This window comes from Astyanax mexicanus, chromosome 13 (assembly GCF_023375975.1).
Source record: "Astyanax mexicanus isolate ESR-SI-001 chromosome 13, AstMex3_surface, whole genome shotgun sequence".
NCBI lineage: Eukaryota > Metazoa > Chordata > Actinopteri > Characiformes > Acestrorhamphidae > Astyanax > Astyanax mexicanus.
The window spans coordinates 9695143-9710431 of NC_064420.1; the positions used below are offsets into that span (position 1 = coordinate 9695143).

Consider the following 15289-nt stretch of genomic DNA (forward strand, 5'->3'; position numbering starts at 1 on the left):
TGTGATAGTAACGCCTTGAGAGGATATAGCAGGAATATTTGAGAAACATTCATTGTCTAACTCTATGTATGAGGAATTCAGATCTAGTCCTTAGGAGAGAGTTAAGTTCACTTTTAACTATTTCAAGTTTGTCTGCAGTTGATTTGCTAAATGAGTTTTGTAATTGGTGTACAAGGGAGGCCACTTTTGTCTCTAATTGTGCTATTTTCCTCACTTTAGATTTACATAGGTGAGAAGAGAAGCTGATAGATTTACCTCTAATAAAACCTTTAATTGCTTGCCATAATATACGGGAGTCATTAACAGATCCCTGATTAATATATATGAAGTTCTTTAGGCCTGCACTGAATTCCTTAATAAATAATGTATTTTGAAGCAGAGTGGTATTAAACCGCCATCTGCAAACACGAGGTTTTAAGTTATTCAGGGTTAGCCTAAAAGTATTGGGATAATGATCTGAGAGTGATAAAGGGAGGATTTCGGCTGAATGAGCTTTGGATAGTAGTGAACAGGATATGAGGATATAATCTATTCTGGAAAATGAACCATGTCTAGCAGAGTAGCAGGTTCTCTAGTTGAGGGGTTAAAAGTGCGCCATAAATCAGTTAAACCTAAATTATTTGTAAATTTATCATCAACGAAATGGATGATCTGGAATAAACAGAAGAACAGCTACCTTTGGACCGGTCACATGATAGATTAAAAACAGCATTCGTGTCTCCCCCTAAGATCAGGGGAAATTCAAATTTCAAAAGATATTTTGATAGTAGGTGAAAAAATTCAGGGTCGAAATTAACAGGAGCATATACTGAAATAAAAGTTAAGTTTTGTCCCCTTATGCTTGCTTCTAAATGTGAAATACGTCCTGAGGAGTCTGAACCTGTGCTGTGAATGATTATGTCTAATTTCCTGTGAAGAAGAATTAAGGTACCATTGGTTTTGTTTTTGGCTGTAGAGAAAGCTCCAATAGAATAATATTTGTTTGCCATTCTCTGTACGTCATGATGTAAAAGATGAGATTCCTGTATTAAAGCTATATCAATTTTTTCCCTGCGGAGTATATTCAAGCAACTGGCACGTTTTGTTGGGGAGTTCAGACCTCGCACATTCCAGGATAAAATAAACAAATCATCCGTAGTCATATTAGCATGCTAAAAATGACAGATGTACGATCAGTATTGAAACAGTAAAATTAAGAAGATAACAATTGTAAACAAGTGATGAGTAGATAAGATACAAAAAATAATTGCGTGCCATGTATATAGATTCCCGAACAAAAAACAGAACAATTCGGAGCCCACCCTAAACAGATCCGTGGCGCGTCTGCCGGTGTTCATTACAGTGCGCGGACAAGGCTCTGTGACATTCCCTCCTGCATGGGAATTCCCGCTCACTAAATTAGCAAATTAACAAAAGTGTTACACAGAATTAACGGTAAAATTTCAAAAAAGCAACAAACATAAAGCAGCGTGAGATATTTTTTGAGGACTCAGTAATGAGTTGCAAATAATCCAGCTGTCCTAAATCAAAACTGAAAGTGTCAGGGAAAAAAAAAAAAACAAGCAAATGGATTCGTGAAGAGCTGGAGGAGCAGAAGAAATAGGAACAAACAGAGCTACTGATACCCGAAATGTTAATTACTGCTGCATATCAAATTCCAACTCGTTACGGCGAGGGATCGAGGAAAATAAGCCCTTGGCTTCCTGAGGGGTAGAGAAAGTGTGGGCAGTACCTGCTGTGTTAACTTTGAGGATGGCCGGGTAAATCAGAAAATTTTCCACGCCGGCTGCTTTCAGAGCTCTCTGGACGGGGAGAAAAGCCTCCCTCTTTCTGGCGGTAGCGGCATTGTAATCCACAAAGAACCGTAGTCTGGAGCCGGAGCAGACGACCGGGTCATGTAGCCTGCTGGCCTTGAGCAGGGACTGCCTGTCCTGGTAGCGGAGAAACTTAAAGATGAACACACGAGGTGTATTCCGGCCATCCTTGGATTTTCTGTAGATGCGGTGGGCTCTTTCGATTTCCATTTCTTTGTGTGCCAATGAGGGGAACCAGCTTTTAATAGCTTTCTGAATGTAGCCGACTGGGTCATCACCTTCGGAGCCCTCGAGGAGACCTACCAGGCGGACGTTAGAGCGGCGGGAGCGGTCCTCTAGCTCGGCTAGCTTAGCCTCGGTAGCCTCCAATTGCGCAGTATGGGAATTTAGAATCTTCTTCTGCTCGCAATGTTCTGCTACTACTTTGTCCATCTTGGCGACCATCGCGAGGACGGATTTTGTCTGTGCAGAAAAATCGTCTTTAAGTTTACTCAGCTCCATTTTGAGGTCAGCGCCCATCGCCTCAAACTGCGATTGAAGGCAAGCTGCTTGTTTCTGCAGGGAGTCCTCTAGATCCGCCATTTTAGACATCTCCATCGAGTCAAACTGTTTGGATTTTTTCTTAATTGGAGAGCTTACCGGTGACAAGTTTGCTCTTCCCCGAGTGCTAGACATCTTAAAAGTCTGGAATTTGCGAATGTGAGCAGAGTATTGTAAGCAAAAATAAAATTAAAAGCTCAAATGGAGGGAATGAAAACAGGAGCACTAGCCGCGAGCTGCCATCCCGGTACACGGTCACGTGATTCCCCCGATTATTGGAGTTTCTAATGGCATAATTCTAGGTCCTGGTGTACTGGTTACTGTGGGATGAATAAAGCCCCTCCCTACACCAAACTGGTGCCTCACAAAGCTCTCATCACCACCCTGACCCCCAGCAAAATAAGTCTGACCTTCTGCCATATTTTAGTTTCTCACCCAAAAAAAGTTGTTCTAAACACTCTCTATAGTTCAGTACTTTTTTCCACATTTTCTTTTTTTTCCCCAACAATGTCCAACGTTACGTTCTTTTTTTTTAACAATGTCCAATGTTACGTTCTTTTTTTTTAACAATGTCCAACGTTACGTTCTTTTTTTTTTCCAGTTTGTGAAGCCACAGAGCACGTGTGTCAGTTAAAACTCGACAAAAGACATTTTATATAGTTCACCTTAAAGCTACTGCATATTTACACGTTCACAATCCTGTTTCTAGCTTTTAACACTACTTACTGCCCATTTTATGCTGTTTTAACAGGAAAATATGTGTTTTAAGCACAGCTATCAGAACTACGTACCACCTCTCTGTTAGTTATACACAGACTGAGATCAGTACGCCGATGGCGCCAAATAGAGCTGAGTCTCTTAAAGGGACAGTACACAGTAAACCAACACTTTAAAAATAAAAGATCCCCTAGTACAAACATGAAATAAATGGAACATAAAACCAGATATTTACACAACAATCAGGATTTGGTGGAATCTGTGCAGAATCAAGAGTGTGGTGTGCACACAGAAGAGATACAGAGCTCATTCAGAAGGCATACTCTATAAAAACACAGTCTCTGCTGACTTTTTAGCGAAACACAGACAGTTCAGAACCAGCACGTCTCCTGTTCTGAGATCATAGTGCTGATAAATTAGTTTTTAAACTCATTTCCAGTACTAGGCATTTTTATCAAATAAGCAAATATTTTATTTTTAAAATAATGTTTAAACAATCTACTCTGGGAAACTAATGTATTATAAGCAGATTGTCTGCTACGTATGTAGTATTTTAATAATAATTAAGCTGTTATTAATGTTTGTGTGAATCCTCAGTGAGAGTGCAGCGGCTGAGGACAGTGACTCCGGTGGAGGATTGGAGAAGCTGCAGCTGGACTTTGTGGAGATGCTACGAGTACGAGATGAACACAGGAGGAAGAGACATGTGGAGACCCTGAATAGGCAAAGGCAGGAGGAGAAAAGTGGATTTGAATTTGAGGAAGAGGAAGACAGCACAGGAAATAACATGAAGATAAACATGCACAGCAACGTTGAGGCTCCCGTCACATCTCCACCAGCATCTCCTCTAAACCCTACAGCCCAGTCTCAGACCAGTTACTGCCCAGTTTCAGAAATTGGCCCACAGGTACTGCTGCCTGGCCTTCAACTTCTTTAGAGTAGCTCTTCATTTCAACTGCCCTCATTTAATTGTATCTGTTCTTCAGGAAAAATCAGCCAAGACATTTGTGATATCTGATAAGTGAAATCTGATAACTCTTGGTCACAGTGAGAAATGCAAGGATAACACAGCTAAAACACTTTGGTCAGATCATCTTGGTAAATGTTAGATCTGCTTAACCTGAAAATCACATTTTTGCTTATTGCTACAGGTTAAGACTGTAAATTACGTGTATTAAGTGTTAGAGCTCCTTCCCACTCCTTGCACACATCCTAAGAGAAACAGAGTTTGAATTGAAATTCATGTAGACTGTCACAGCACAGAAATATTACAGGATTTTACACAGTCATGACCTCACACCGTTCTCACAAGCATTTCCTGTCCCCTTTGCCAGCAGCGTTATGTAGCAACACTATTTAATTAAGCCAAATTGAACTGTGTAGCACTTTTTACAAATTATGTTGCAAATTTGATAAAACTTGCAAAAAAGACAAAAGATCAAACACACATTTGTTGAGCAAACCAAAGGTGACACGAAAAAACACTTCCTCAAAGCCGGAGAAATAAAGCAAACAAAGAATCCACCCAAAAACACAAATTATAGATAAAGAGTAATGACCAGCTGTTTAATAATTGGTAAAAATTCACTGTACCATGACAACTGTCTGTTACTATGCTCATTTATACTGATATATAATTAGTAGTTTATAAAAATAATAAATGCTAATGGATAATAATACTACAGCTAGTAATAATAATAATAATAATAATAACAACAACAACAACAACAACAACAGTATCAGTAATTAAAAGCCCATAAATGCACTCAATAAGTAGGGTTGGATAGTTATTATTCAGTATCAATATACTGTATATGAACAAAAACATTTGTTTGTAGATTTGATTTCAATATATTTGTTTTGGTTTTAGAGCGTAACTTAAAGTAATGAGGAATATATATATGCATTATAGGTGTTTTGCATAATAGGTGTGTAGTTTTGTCAGCAAGGTCTACCTTCCCATAGGTATTTAATTAGTACACAAAAAAGTATAAAAGGTTTGTCAGTATATTTTTATTAGACCCTTCATATCTTACTATTGCTTATTCAGTCAACATTAGCTTGAGTTGCAGCCTTTCTGCCAAACTATTTTCCCATTACATTAGAAAATTTAGTGAAGTAACAGTTCACAGAAAAGAAAATGGTAACTTGTTCTTATGGCCTACACCACTGTGGCCAGGCAGTCACCTATATAAAACATAACTGCATACCCAAGGGAAGATAGCCCTGATGGGCAAGACTACTGACAGATGGCGAGTAAGTGGTGGAGTGCATTTATTATGCAAATGAATTATGCTAGTGGCCAATAGGGAAGATGCATGGGTTAATATGATGCTATATTATTTAGGTTAAATCTGCTAAGATACAGTAAATAAAATATACTTCAGTGAGTGTGAGATACACAGTGTTAATTAGCATTTAAGTTAAATCATTTACTAAAAGACTAAATTGTGTCTCGTTTGAAAATATGTGAAAATAGGACCTTGTTTATAATTTGACTAAGTTGTGTTGGATTAGTAAAACCCACCTCAAAGTTTGTCAAGGAAAGCGCCAAATACAGCATATGTCCCTCTGTGCATGTGCAGTCGTGTTACTGTTAAACACAGTTTTATTCTTTGGTCTTTTCACATTGACTAAGAACTGCATTGACTGAACATATAATTTTACATTGAATGGTAAAAATGCTTGATCGGCAGTGTGTGTAATGTCAGTGGGTGGTGCATTCTGGGTGTTGTAGTTGTCTAATTGAGAATCTCTATTGGAGCTAAGTGTGGAAGGACAGGGAGCGCCTACAACACCAGACGTGACAGTACTTCTAAAAGTCCTGTCTTTGCCCCTGTGAACAGTAAGAACATTTGAGCTCACGCTACAAACATGTGCTTTTACTATGCTGTTTTTAAATGTTTAATTAATGAAATGTTATGCTGTTGGATGACAATATTTGGGTGAATGATGCCAGTTATTAACCTCTATAGGTCAGTACTGAATTACATTTGTATTTAGTAACATTTTTTTACTTTGTTTAACAGAAAGAAAACGGAAACACTAAGGCTGATTCTAATTTAACCACACCAAAGGCACCACATACATTTGTAAGGTAAGCATGCATTTGTATTTAAACGTATATGTATCCATTAAGTTTGTATGTAATATCTGCTATTACAACATTTTATATTAAGTTCTTACTTTTACTTTTGTGTCCTTTGCTCAGTTCTGTCTCCATCCTGTTTGACAAAAATGTTGCCAACCCAAGAGAGTCTCCGCCCTCTCAGGTATAATGAGCAAAGGGTCTGCTATGGTCTAAAATTAGTTCAATTGAGCTTTTATATTTCAGTCACTGTATCACACTTTCTTTAAAGCACTGATACAGTTATAGTGGCAAGCAAACGTTTTTGCACTCAGGGTCAAAATTTCTGTTCCTGTGATTAGTACAGGGACTGGCAAATTTTAAGGCTTTACATTATGACCTGCTCCTCGTTTCATCTCCACTGATCATACAGGACACTTCATAGTTCTAGGATTACGGGCTTAAAGTCCTGTATCTGATTCTCTGCATACTTTATTATGATCCTTCTTTCACCCTGTTCTTTAATACTCAGGTTCCCACAGGGAAGACCACCACAGAGCAGCTATTATTCTGTGGGTGGTGGATAATTATCATCACAGCTGTGGCCCTGATTAGCATGATGTTGGTGTATGAGGTGTTAGTGTGTGTTGTACTAGTATATATAGATTAGACAGTGCAGCAGTGCTGCTAGAGTTTTTAAACACTGTGTTTACTTACTGTCCACGCATATGGCTATAAAAACTATGAGGTGGTCATAATGTTAAGGCTTATTTTGTAAATACTCCTAAGATCTTATCTCAACAATCAGCAAAATTTGATGTGCCAGATCACATCTGTCATATCCAGATCATGTCTGTCTTGCTAAGCAAGCTGCGCTGTGCATGTCTTGGCCTGTTTGCGTCTCGCTTGATATCCAGTTTTAGGGCGTTGTGCTGTGCTGCAAACTGAGAGTGAATACATTGTCAAGTTTTAGCAGCAGTGTTTTAATCTGCAGTACAAATAATACACCACACCCCACGTCTGGCCCCACTTCCTTCTCATTTGAGTCTGTGTGTGCATTTATCATTGTGTGTGTGTATCTGTGTGTGTGTATGTGTGTTTGTGTTTCTGTAGAATTATCAGAGTGAGTCAGCAGAACCTACAGATAAGCCTGCATTTACACGACAGAGTTCCCGGACCAGGTCCTTCAGGGTAATAAAAGAACGAAATAGAATACATTTGTCAAAATATGCCATACCAATTTTGCTACAGACACAACCTAACTTGTGTACATATAAAACTAAATGTATTTGTCTTGTTGCAAAAACAGGCGGAATATTTTCTTGCACACACACACCCCATTCACTTTACGTGATGGGACGCCCCGCTCTGTAACTTTACGTGATGGGACGCCCCGCTCTGTAACTTTACGTGATGGGACGCCCCGCTCTGTAACTTTACGCGGTGGGACGCCCCGCTCTGTAACTTTACGTGATGGGATGCCCCGCTCTGTAACTTTACGTGATGGGACGCCCCGCTCTGTAACTTTACGTGATGGGACGCCCCGCTCTGTAACTTTACGTGATGGGACGCCCCGCTCTGTAACTTTACGTGATGGGACGCCCCGCTCTGTAACTTTACGTGATGGGACGCCCCGCTCTGTAACTTTACGTGATGGGACGCCCCGCTCTGTAACTTTACGTGATGGGACGCCCCGCTCTGTAACTTTACGTGATGGGACGCCCCGCTCTGTAACTTTACGAGATGGGACGCCCCGCTCTGTAACTTTACGTGTTGGGACGCCTCGCTCTGTAACTTTACGTGGTGGGACGCCCGCTCTGTAACTTTACGTGGTGGGACGCCCGCTCTGTAACTTTACGTGGTGGGACGCCCCGCTCTGTAACTTTACGTGATGGGACGCCCCGCTCTGTAACTTTACGTGATGGTACGCCCCGCTCTGTAACTTTACGTGATGGTACGCCCCGCTCTGTAACTTTACGTGGTGGGCATAGGCGTAGGAACCGGGGGGGATGTCCCACCCAATATTAGAAATAGGTGGATTTGTCCCCCCCAAAAATGAAATCAGTTCGCTCACATCAGCCGTAATATTAATGAGGAGACAGACCGGACCAATCGGAGGAGGAGAGTCAGTTTGCTGTTGGGGAAGCCCCGCCCCCTCGCTGTGAGATTTAGCAGCGGGATCGGGCTGCAGCAGCTTCAGCTGATTTTAAAACAGATCTGGATATACGGAGATTTTTCTAACAGAAAGGTAACGATAGGCTAACCTACGGTGGCCGAGAAAGCCCAACGCAGTGCAAATTGAAAAGCGCTGCAAAAGCACAAAACACATCCATCAAAATTACAACACAGGCGCAGCAAATAGAAAAACGCGCTGCAAATAGAACCACAACACAACGGAAGTGAGTCACAACACAACGGAATTTTCCCGGGGGACCTTAAAAGATGCTGTACCAGCTAAGCTGCGTCTTCAGTAACGTCTCGGACTTCACTATGTGTACAAAGGACAATAAGTGGCAAACAAGGCGTTTTGTGAAGCAGAACTTTTAATAATATGCACACAACCGTGGTAATCACAGGTAATAAACATAACTTACTTTTCAGAAGCTTGTTTGCCACTTAAGTTACTGTCCTTTGTATACAGCTGGTACAGCATCTTTTAAGGTCCCCTGGGAAAATTCTGTTGTGTTGTGACTCACTTCCGTTGTGTTGTGGTTCTATTTGCAGCGCGTTTTTCTATTTGCTGCGCCTGTGTTGTAATTTTGATGGATGTGTTTTGTACTTTTGCAGCGCTTTTCAATTTGCACTGCGCTGGGCTTTCTCGGCCACCGTACTAACCACGTAAACTGTGATGATATGTTTCTGATAACTGGTTAAAAATACACGTCTCTGAATCAAAACACACAGTTTAAACCCACTGTGATTAATAAACTGCAGCTGTGTTAGTGAGTTAGTTTAACTTAAATTAATTAGATAGGGAGTCAGGGTTAAAGAAAAAAATATATATATGTAATGTTCAACTTGACCTGTACCTGATCAGCTAATTACTATTTCATTTTCAAACTGTTTATTAATTTAGGATTGCAGGACTTAGTGTGAGCTATAATGAACGAAAATGAATTTAACTAACTAGTTAACTAGAAGCTGCATGTAGTGGATAGCCAGGATTTAGTACAGTACTTTATGTTTGTAGTTTAAAGCAGTTTCTTAACCCTGATCACTGCCCTAAATCTGTGTTTTCCACCTGGTCCACCTGATCAGCTAATAAACAGTCATTTACTGAGTTTACCTGTTAAAATCCTTTAGCCCCCTATGGAGCCTAAATTAATCATGTAAATCCAGCAGTGTATTAGAAACATAATACCACCACTTTATTAAATGCCTTTAAAGCAGAGGAAGCTCAAGAACATGCAGAACAGTGTTAATATGCAGTAGAATATATAAGAACTGGGTTGAGAAACACTGCTGTAACGTGACTTCTGTTCATTTGTAGTTCACAGTAAGACCACATGTCCTGACGTTTATAAAAGTCTCTATGAAACGTAAAGTTACATTCTTTTACATAAAAGGACACCATCTTAAGAAGAGCTCTCAGTAGAAAAAAAAAAAGCGCAGGAGAAAATGTAAATATACAACAGAATTGACATGCCAATACATAATAATAATAATAATAATAATAATAATAATAATAATAATAATAATAATAATAACCAAATCTGTTATATTATTTTAAATATTAGGTGATAACTGATAATTTTTGTTATATGTATATAATTCAGACATTGCATGCATATTTGTTTCTAACAACAGTAACTGTAACGTGGAGTAACATGTTTAGGTTGTAAAATCACCTTATAATAATAATTTACTTTTAATTTAAAATAATTTCCACAAATGTTGTTCTAGGAAACTATAGGGTGGGCTTGGGTTCATATTGGCAAATGTGTCCCCCCCCCCCAATATCAAGCCCGCTCCTACGCCCTTGGTGGTGGGACACCCCGCTCTGTAACTTTACGTGGTGGGACGCCCCGCTCTGTAACTTTACGCGGTGGGACGCCCCGCTCTGTAACTTAACGTGGTGGGACGCCCCGCTCTGTAACTTTACGCGGTGGGACGCCCCGCTCTGTAACTTAACGTGATGGGACGCCCCGCTCTATAACTTAACGTGGTGGGACACCGCGCTCTGTAACTTAACGTGGTGGGACGCCCCGCTCTGTAACTTAACGTGGTGGGACGCCCCGCTCTGTAACTTTACGTGTTGGGACGCCGCGCTCTGTAACTTTACGTGATGGTACGCCCCGCTCTGTAACTTTACGTGATGGTACGCCCCGCTCTGTAACTTTACGTGATGGTACGCCCCGCTCTGTAACTTTACGTGTTGGGACGCCTCGCTCTGTAACTTTACGTGATGGTACGCCCCGCTCTGTAACTTTACGTGATGGTAAGCCCCGCTCTGTAACTTTACGTGATGGTAAGCCCCACTCTGTAACTTTATGTGCTTCTCAACTTTCTGCACTGTACAGTGTGTGTCCAAATATCAGTGTTATGCCATATAGTATGCATTAGCCATTATCTGTCAGAAGTGTAGTATGATACACATACCATGTCCCAGCTATTTTGGACAGTTCTTTGCTAAAGAACTGTTAATATTTTACTTAAAACATAAACCGTAACCTAAAACTGTGCTTCACTGGCAGATACTAAAGAAGAAAGAGGAGGAAAACATGCCATTTCAAAGAAGGTACGTATTACATACATATTTGTAATAATAAATCTGTACTTATAGACACAGTTTAAAGAAGTAAGCAGTCATAAAATCAGCAGTCATTTTAACTTAAAAAAAATTAACATATTTAATCATATGCACAGTTGATCTTTATTTAAATAATGTTTTGTGATTGAGATATTTTATTAAAAAATGTCTTATAAAATGTTCTGTAAAACATCATCACAAGAAAAACACTTTTCCTGTAAGTAACCTAGACTGAGACTAGACTTGCAGAGCTAAAAGATGCACAAAAAGGTCTCAAACTATACTATACTGCCATTACTCCAGCTGTTGATGAAAGAGACAGTAGAGGAACCATCTTCACAAGAGAACACCCAGACAAAGAGCAGGACACAGTAATAGAAGGCATGTTTGTAAACCCAACTCTGAAGAATGAGAGCCCATACCTGCTGTAAGGCATGAAAATCGAAATGCTTTGTGGCTGCTTTGCTACAGGAGGCACTGTTCAGCTCTCCATCATAGATCCACCACAAATTCCTTATTGTATAAGAGGATAACATTTTTGGACCATTCATATAAACACTAGATGCAGCCTGCCCCAGCCCCTTCATCACTGTCACACATAGAGGGTCTCTATCTCAAATCTAAATCTGCCTTTGTTGTCAGATTTGCAAAACTAACAATTAAATGTAGTGATAGATTTTTTTTTTTTTTTTGGAAAAATGTAATTTTGTTTGTGTTCCATTTTAGTCAAAGTATTAAATTACTAGTTTACTTATAGACACAGGATAAAGGATTCCTCCAGTAATAGTAATGGCTTTAGTTCAGTTTTACATGGTATAATTATCAAATGAAAAACATGAAAAAGCCTTTATAGGAGGCAATGATGGTTTCTCGTTTATAATGAGAAGGGTTCTTTGAACTGATGTTTGAACTTTTCAAAATAGCTTAAATTAGTAAATTAGGCTTTTAAAATTGTTGATTTTATTGACAGTGCAAGTTTGCGGATCACAGCAAAGAAATTTGAAACCAACCAGGTAAGCATAAAAAACAGAACTTTTACAATTGAATGCAGCCACACAAAAACATTTTTAAAATGTCTAATTTTGTATTCACTCAGAGATCTAACGATGAGGAGGAGCAGCACCCTGCACTTTCCAGAAAGTATGAAACCCTAAACACCACTGCTTATGTGTTTAAGTTATCATTAGTTTGGAGGATTTTTCGAGGAAGATTTCAATAATGATAAAATGACTGTATTCCTCAGTTCCAGACAGAGGCTGTCCTCTCGTACCATACAGGAGAAGATGGAACGGCTGGCCCAGGCTTCACAGGTACACAAAGCGGTCTATTATTAAAGGTTGGATGAGACATGATTTCACATTTGGACACTGACATCCTGAATATGAATTCAGCTAAATTCACATTTCAACAAGTCTCCAAAAAATTGGGAAGGGGCAAAAGACGAACCTGTTAACGGATTAACACCAGACAAACCAACTGCAGGTGTGAAAACATTCTAACTCACATGACTGGGTGTTAAATGAGCATTTTAGTCAGACGGAGCTTCTTAAAAGCAAAGATGGACATAGAAATTTGCAAAAATCCCACCCTCTACAGGCCATAATATCGTTCAGAGAATTCAGAGATATCGTCAAAGATTCTGAAGTGAATCTGGAGCACAAGGCATAAGGTTCAGGTACACAGCTCCAGATAACATCTCATATTACAACAAGACAATGCTCAACCACATACTGAATCCATCACAAAAGCATGGCTTTGCACAAGAGGAGACTGCACTGTAGACTTTTCACCAATAAAAAGCATTTGTCGCATCATAAAACAAAAATGTATGGGACAACATTACTTTTCCAACACTCCAACAACTGTTCTTCTCATTGTTTTTGTTATATACTATTATAAAATTGATTGTTTTTACTATAAATGTGATAATTTACATGAATGATTTTTTACATTTTTACTAAACTCATTTTACTTCATGGTTGGGTCTTGCTTCAGCTAGGATCTCGCTTCCATTTATAGGCTAAAATTGTACCAAATGCAACATCACTTTTTACTTAACTTCTGGCCTATACAGTCTATATATGTTTTGCTGCAGGTATTAATAATAATAATAATAATAATAATAATAATAATAAGCATTGCAGCTTAAGACTTGCTTCATCATTTTCAGAAATGGGAGGCAGTTAAATCACCCACTATTGCCCACAAGACCCTGTTCTTGGTGGATGAAGTGTCCAGAAAGAGAGAGCTGTTTGAGAGAGACCAAGCTTCTAAAAACAACCCTGGACCAAATAAACTGGTGAGACAAATAAAAAATGTAAAATATTATTTTCTCTTTTTTTTAGCATTAAATGTCAAGGCATTTAAAACTAATGATTTCCTCAAAATTCTTTCTTGTAGGATTATCGCACTTTGTCTGCAGGGATTTCGAGCCAAGTTAATCGCTGGGTTCAGAAGAAAACACTTCAGAGTTTGTCATCACTTACACCGACTGTAAGTAAACTGCACAGGATTAATCTGTGTACTTCAGTATTTCAGATCATTGCTGGGAGAAGTACTCAAATCACTGTCCTGGGTGAGAGATGTAGGAACATTTTGCATGGTAAAGGCAGGCCTGACCTGCATGTCGTGTATAGGCCTGGAGACCCAGTTGACATTTAAATGAGAGAGACACTGTTGTTGTTCTTTTAGAGCTGCAGAGCGGAACTCTGCTGATCGGCCGCAAAATAGTGTTTGACTGATTTCATGTGATAATCTGTGTGTCCTTAGGACCTGAGACATGTGGATATTTCCAGCAAGAAGATGCTGTTTGAGGGAGGACAATAACCACCACTATCATCATCTTCTTCATCTTTAAACCGTGGCACCTGACTTAAAATCTTTGTACTACATTTTGCATTTGACTCCATGCATGTTTAAAAAAAAACGTTAAATTGTGAAAGACTTTGTTTTCCTTTTATTCATATTCTGCAGTTGTTATATAGCTCTTCTGTGAATCTGTAAAAGCATATATTGTTCTCCTGTATAACTGGAATATTTTGTTTTGTGAAGTTTTTAAAGGTATGCAATACTCTTCATCCTGATCACTTAATTTACTTACACACATGCTATTTACACACAGCCTTAGTGCCATTTTAGCTGAACTAAATTAAATTAATATAATCAAATTATACATGTAATAATAGTTCATTCTTTTAAAACTTTTCTTAATTTTAGACAGCATTATTATTATTTGTTTAGAAAAGTAAATTTGTAAGGGTATAACTGTGAACTGGCTCAAAACCACTGTTCCAACGTATGAATCTTGGATAGAGCGCCTATGGGTGATGCATAATATAAAAGTCCAGCAATGGTAATAATGCTTTGAGACCAAATGTAATGGTATATATATGTCCCTTTTTTACTTAATTTAAATGAAGTGTACATGACTGTTAATGAAAATGGTGCTTGACTATATGTAAACATAAGGCCTGATAGTAAAATAACTGTAAAATGGTGAATATTACTTGATCTTCAATAAACAATATGTTAAAGTAGAAGTAAATTTGCTGTTAATATTAAAATAAGTTAGAATCTGTTTCAACTGCACCAAATAGTGCCTCTGGGAAAATGCCTTTACCCCATGTCATATCCGGGACAGGACTCAGATGCAGATTTTAGTGTTTATTAAAATAAACAATGCTACAGGGTTGGTCAGAAACGGTAATCACAGCAAACAGGAACCACGTAGACAAAAGCATACCATAACATTTCTTGCTTTTCTTGCAATGAAAAACTTGCTTGACTTTCTTCAACGAAGAACTTGCTTTCCTTCCTTTACCATATTAAAATTAGACTAGAAAGAAAATCTGGAAAGTAGCATGACTTTAGTTTTTGATAATTAAAACTAGCTTGTGATTATACAATGCCACTTGTTAAGCATTAAATGAGTTCTGTTATTTTCTTGTTGCAGCACGAACAGACTTGTGCCATCTTCATAGTGGTGAATTTTGCAGTCTGAGGTAGAAGAAGAGCCAGCAATATATATATATATATATATATATATATATATATATATATATATATATATATATATATATATATATATATAAATATAAAGGTGTATATAAAGGTGTGGTACACCTTTATATACTGATACCAAATCTGATTTATAATTATTCAGCGACATGCATTGCTTTTTGTCAGTGAGGGAGCTTTGGGTGCATTCCAGAGCAGTGTCATCAAAGTTAATACTTTTTTAAATGTCTTAAAAGAGCTGCGTGGGAGTATAGATAATAATGATGGTAATAAATTAAATAGGTATATAATGAATAAACTATGGGTACTTGGTGCCTTGCGCGGGCTTTCACAGACAACATCGGCGTGTGAGTTTATGACAGTACGACATACCTGGGGTTTGCG

The 15289-nt window shown here is 38.6% G+C and overlaps 1 protein-coding gene across 2 annotated transcripts in view; it reads left to right on the plus strand.

Annotated features, from left to right (window-relative positions):
• The window catches only part of lad1 (ladinin), a 44561-nt gene extending 30596 nt beyond the window's left edge, over positions 1–13965 (plus strand). Inside the window, exons 3-13 of one of the 2 annotated variants that reach the window (XM_022681796.2) lie at positions 3669–3978; positions 6101–6168; positions 6283–6343; positions 7252–7329; positions 10833–10876; positions 11859–11901; positions 11985–12028; positions 12132–12198; positions 13059–13187; positions 13289–13381; positions 13658–13965. In XM_022681796.2, coding sequence (XP_022537517.1) covers positions 3669–3978; positions 6101–6168; positions 6283–6343; positions 7252–7329; positions 10833–10876; positions 11859–11901; positions 11985–12028; positions 12132–12198; positions 13059–13187; positions 13289–13381; positions 13658–13714 — 994 coding nt within the window. In that variant the 3' untranslated portion in view covers positions 13715–13965. The remainder of the gene's footprint in view (positions 1–3668; positions 3979–6100; positions 6169–6282; positions 6344–7251; positions 7330–10832; positions 10877–11858; positions 11902–11984; positions 12029–12131; positions 12199–13058; positions 13188–13288; positions 13382–13657) is intronic. The other variant, XM_049463060.1, reaches the window with a different exon arrangement.
• Positions 13966–15289: the final 1324 nt, after the last annotated feature.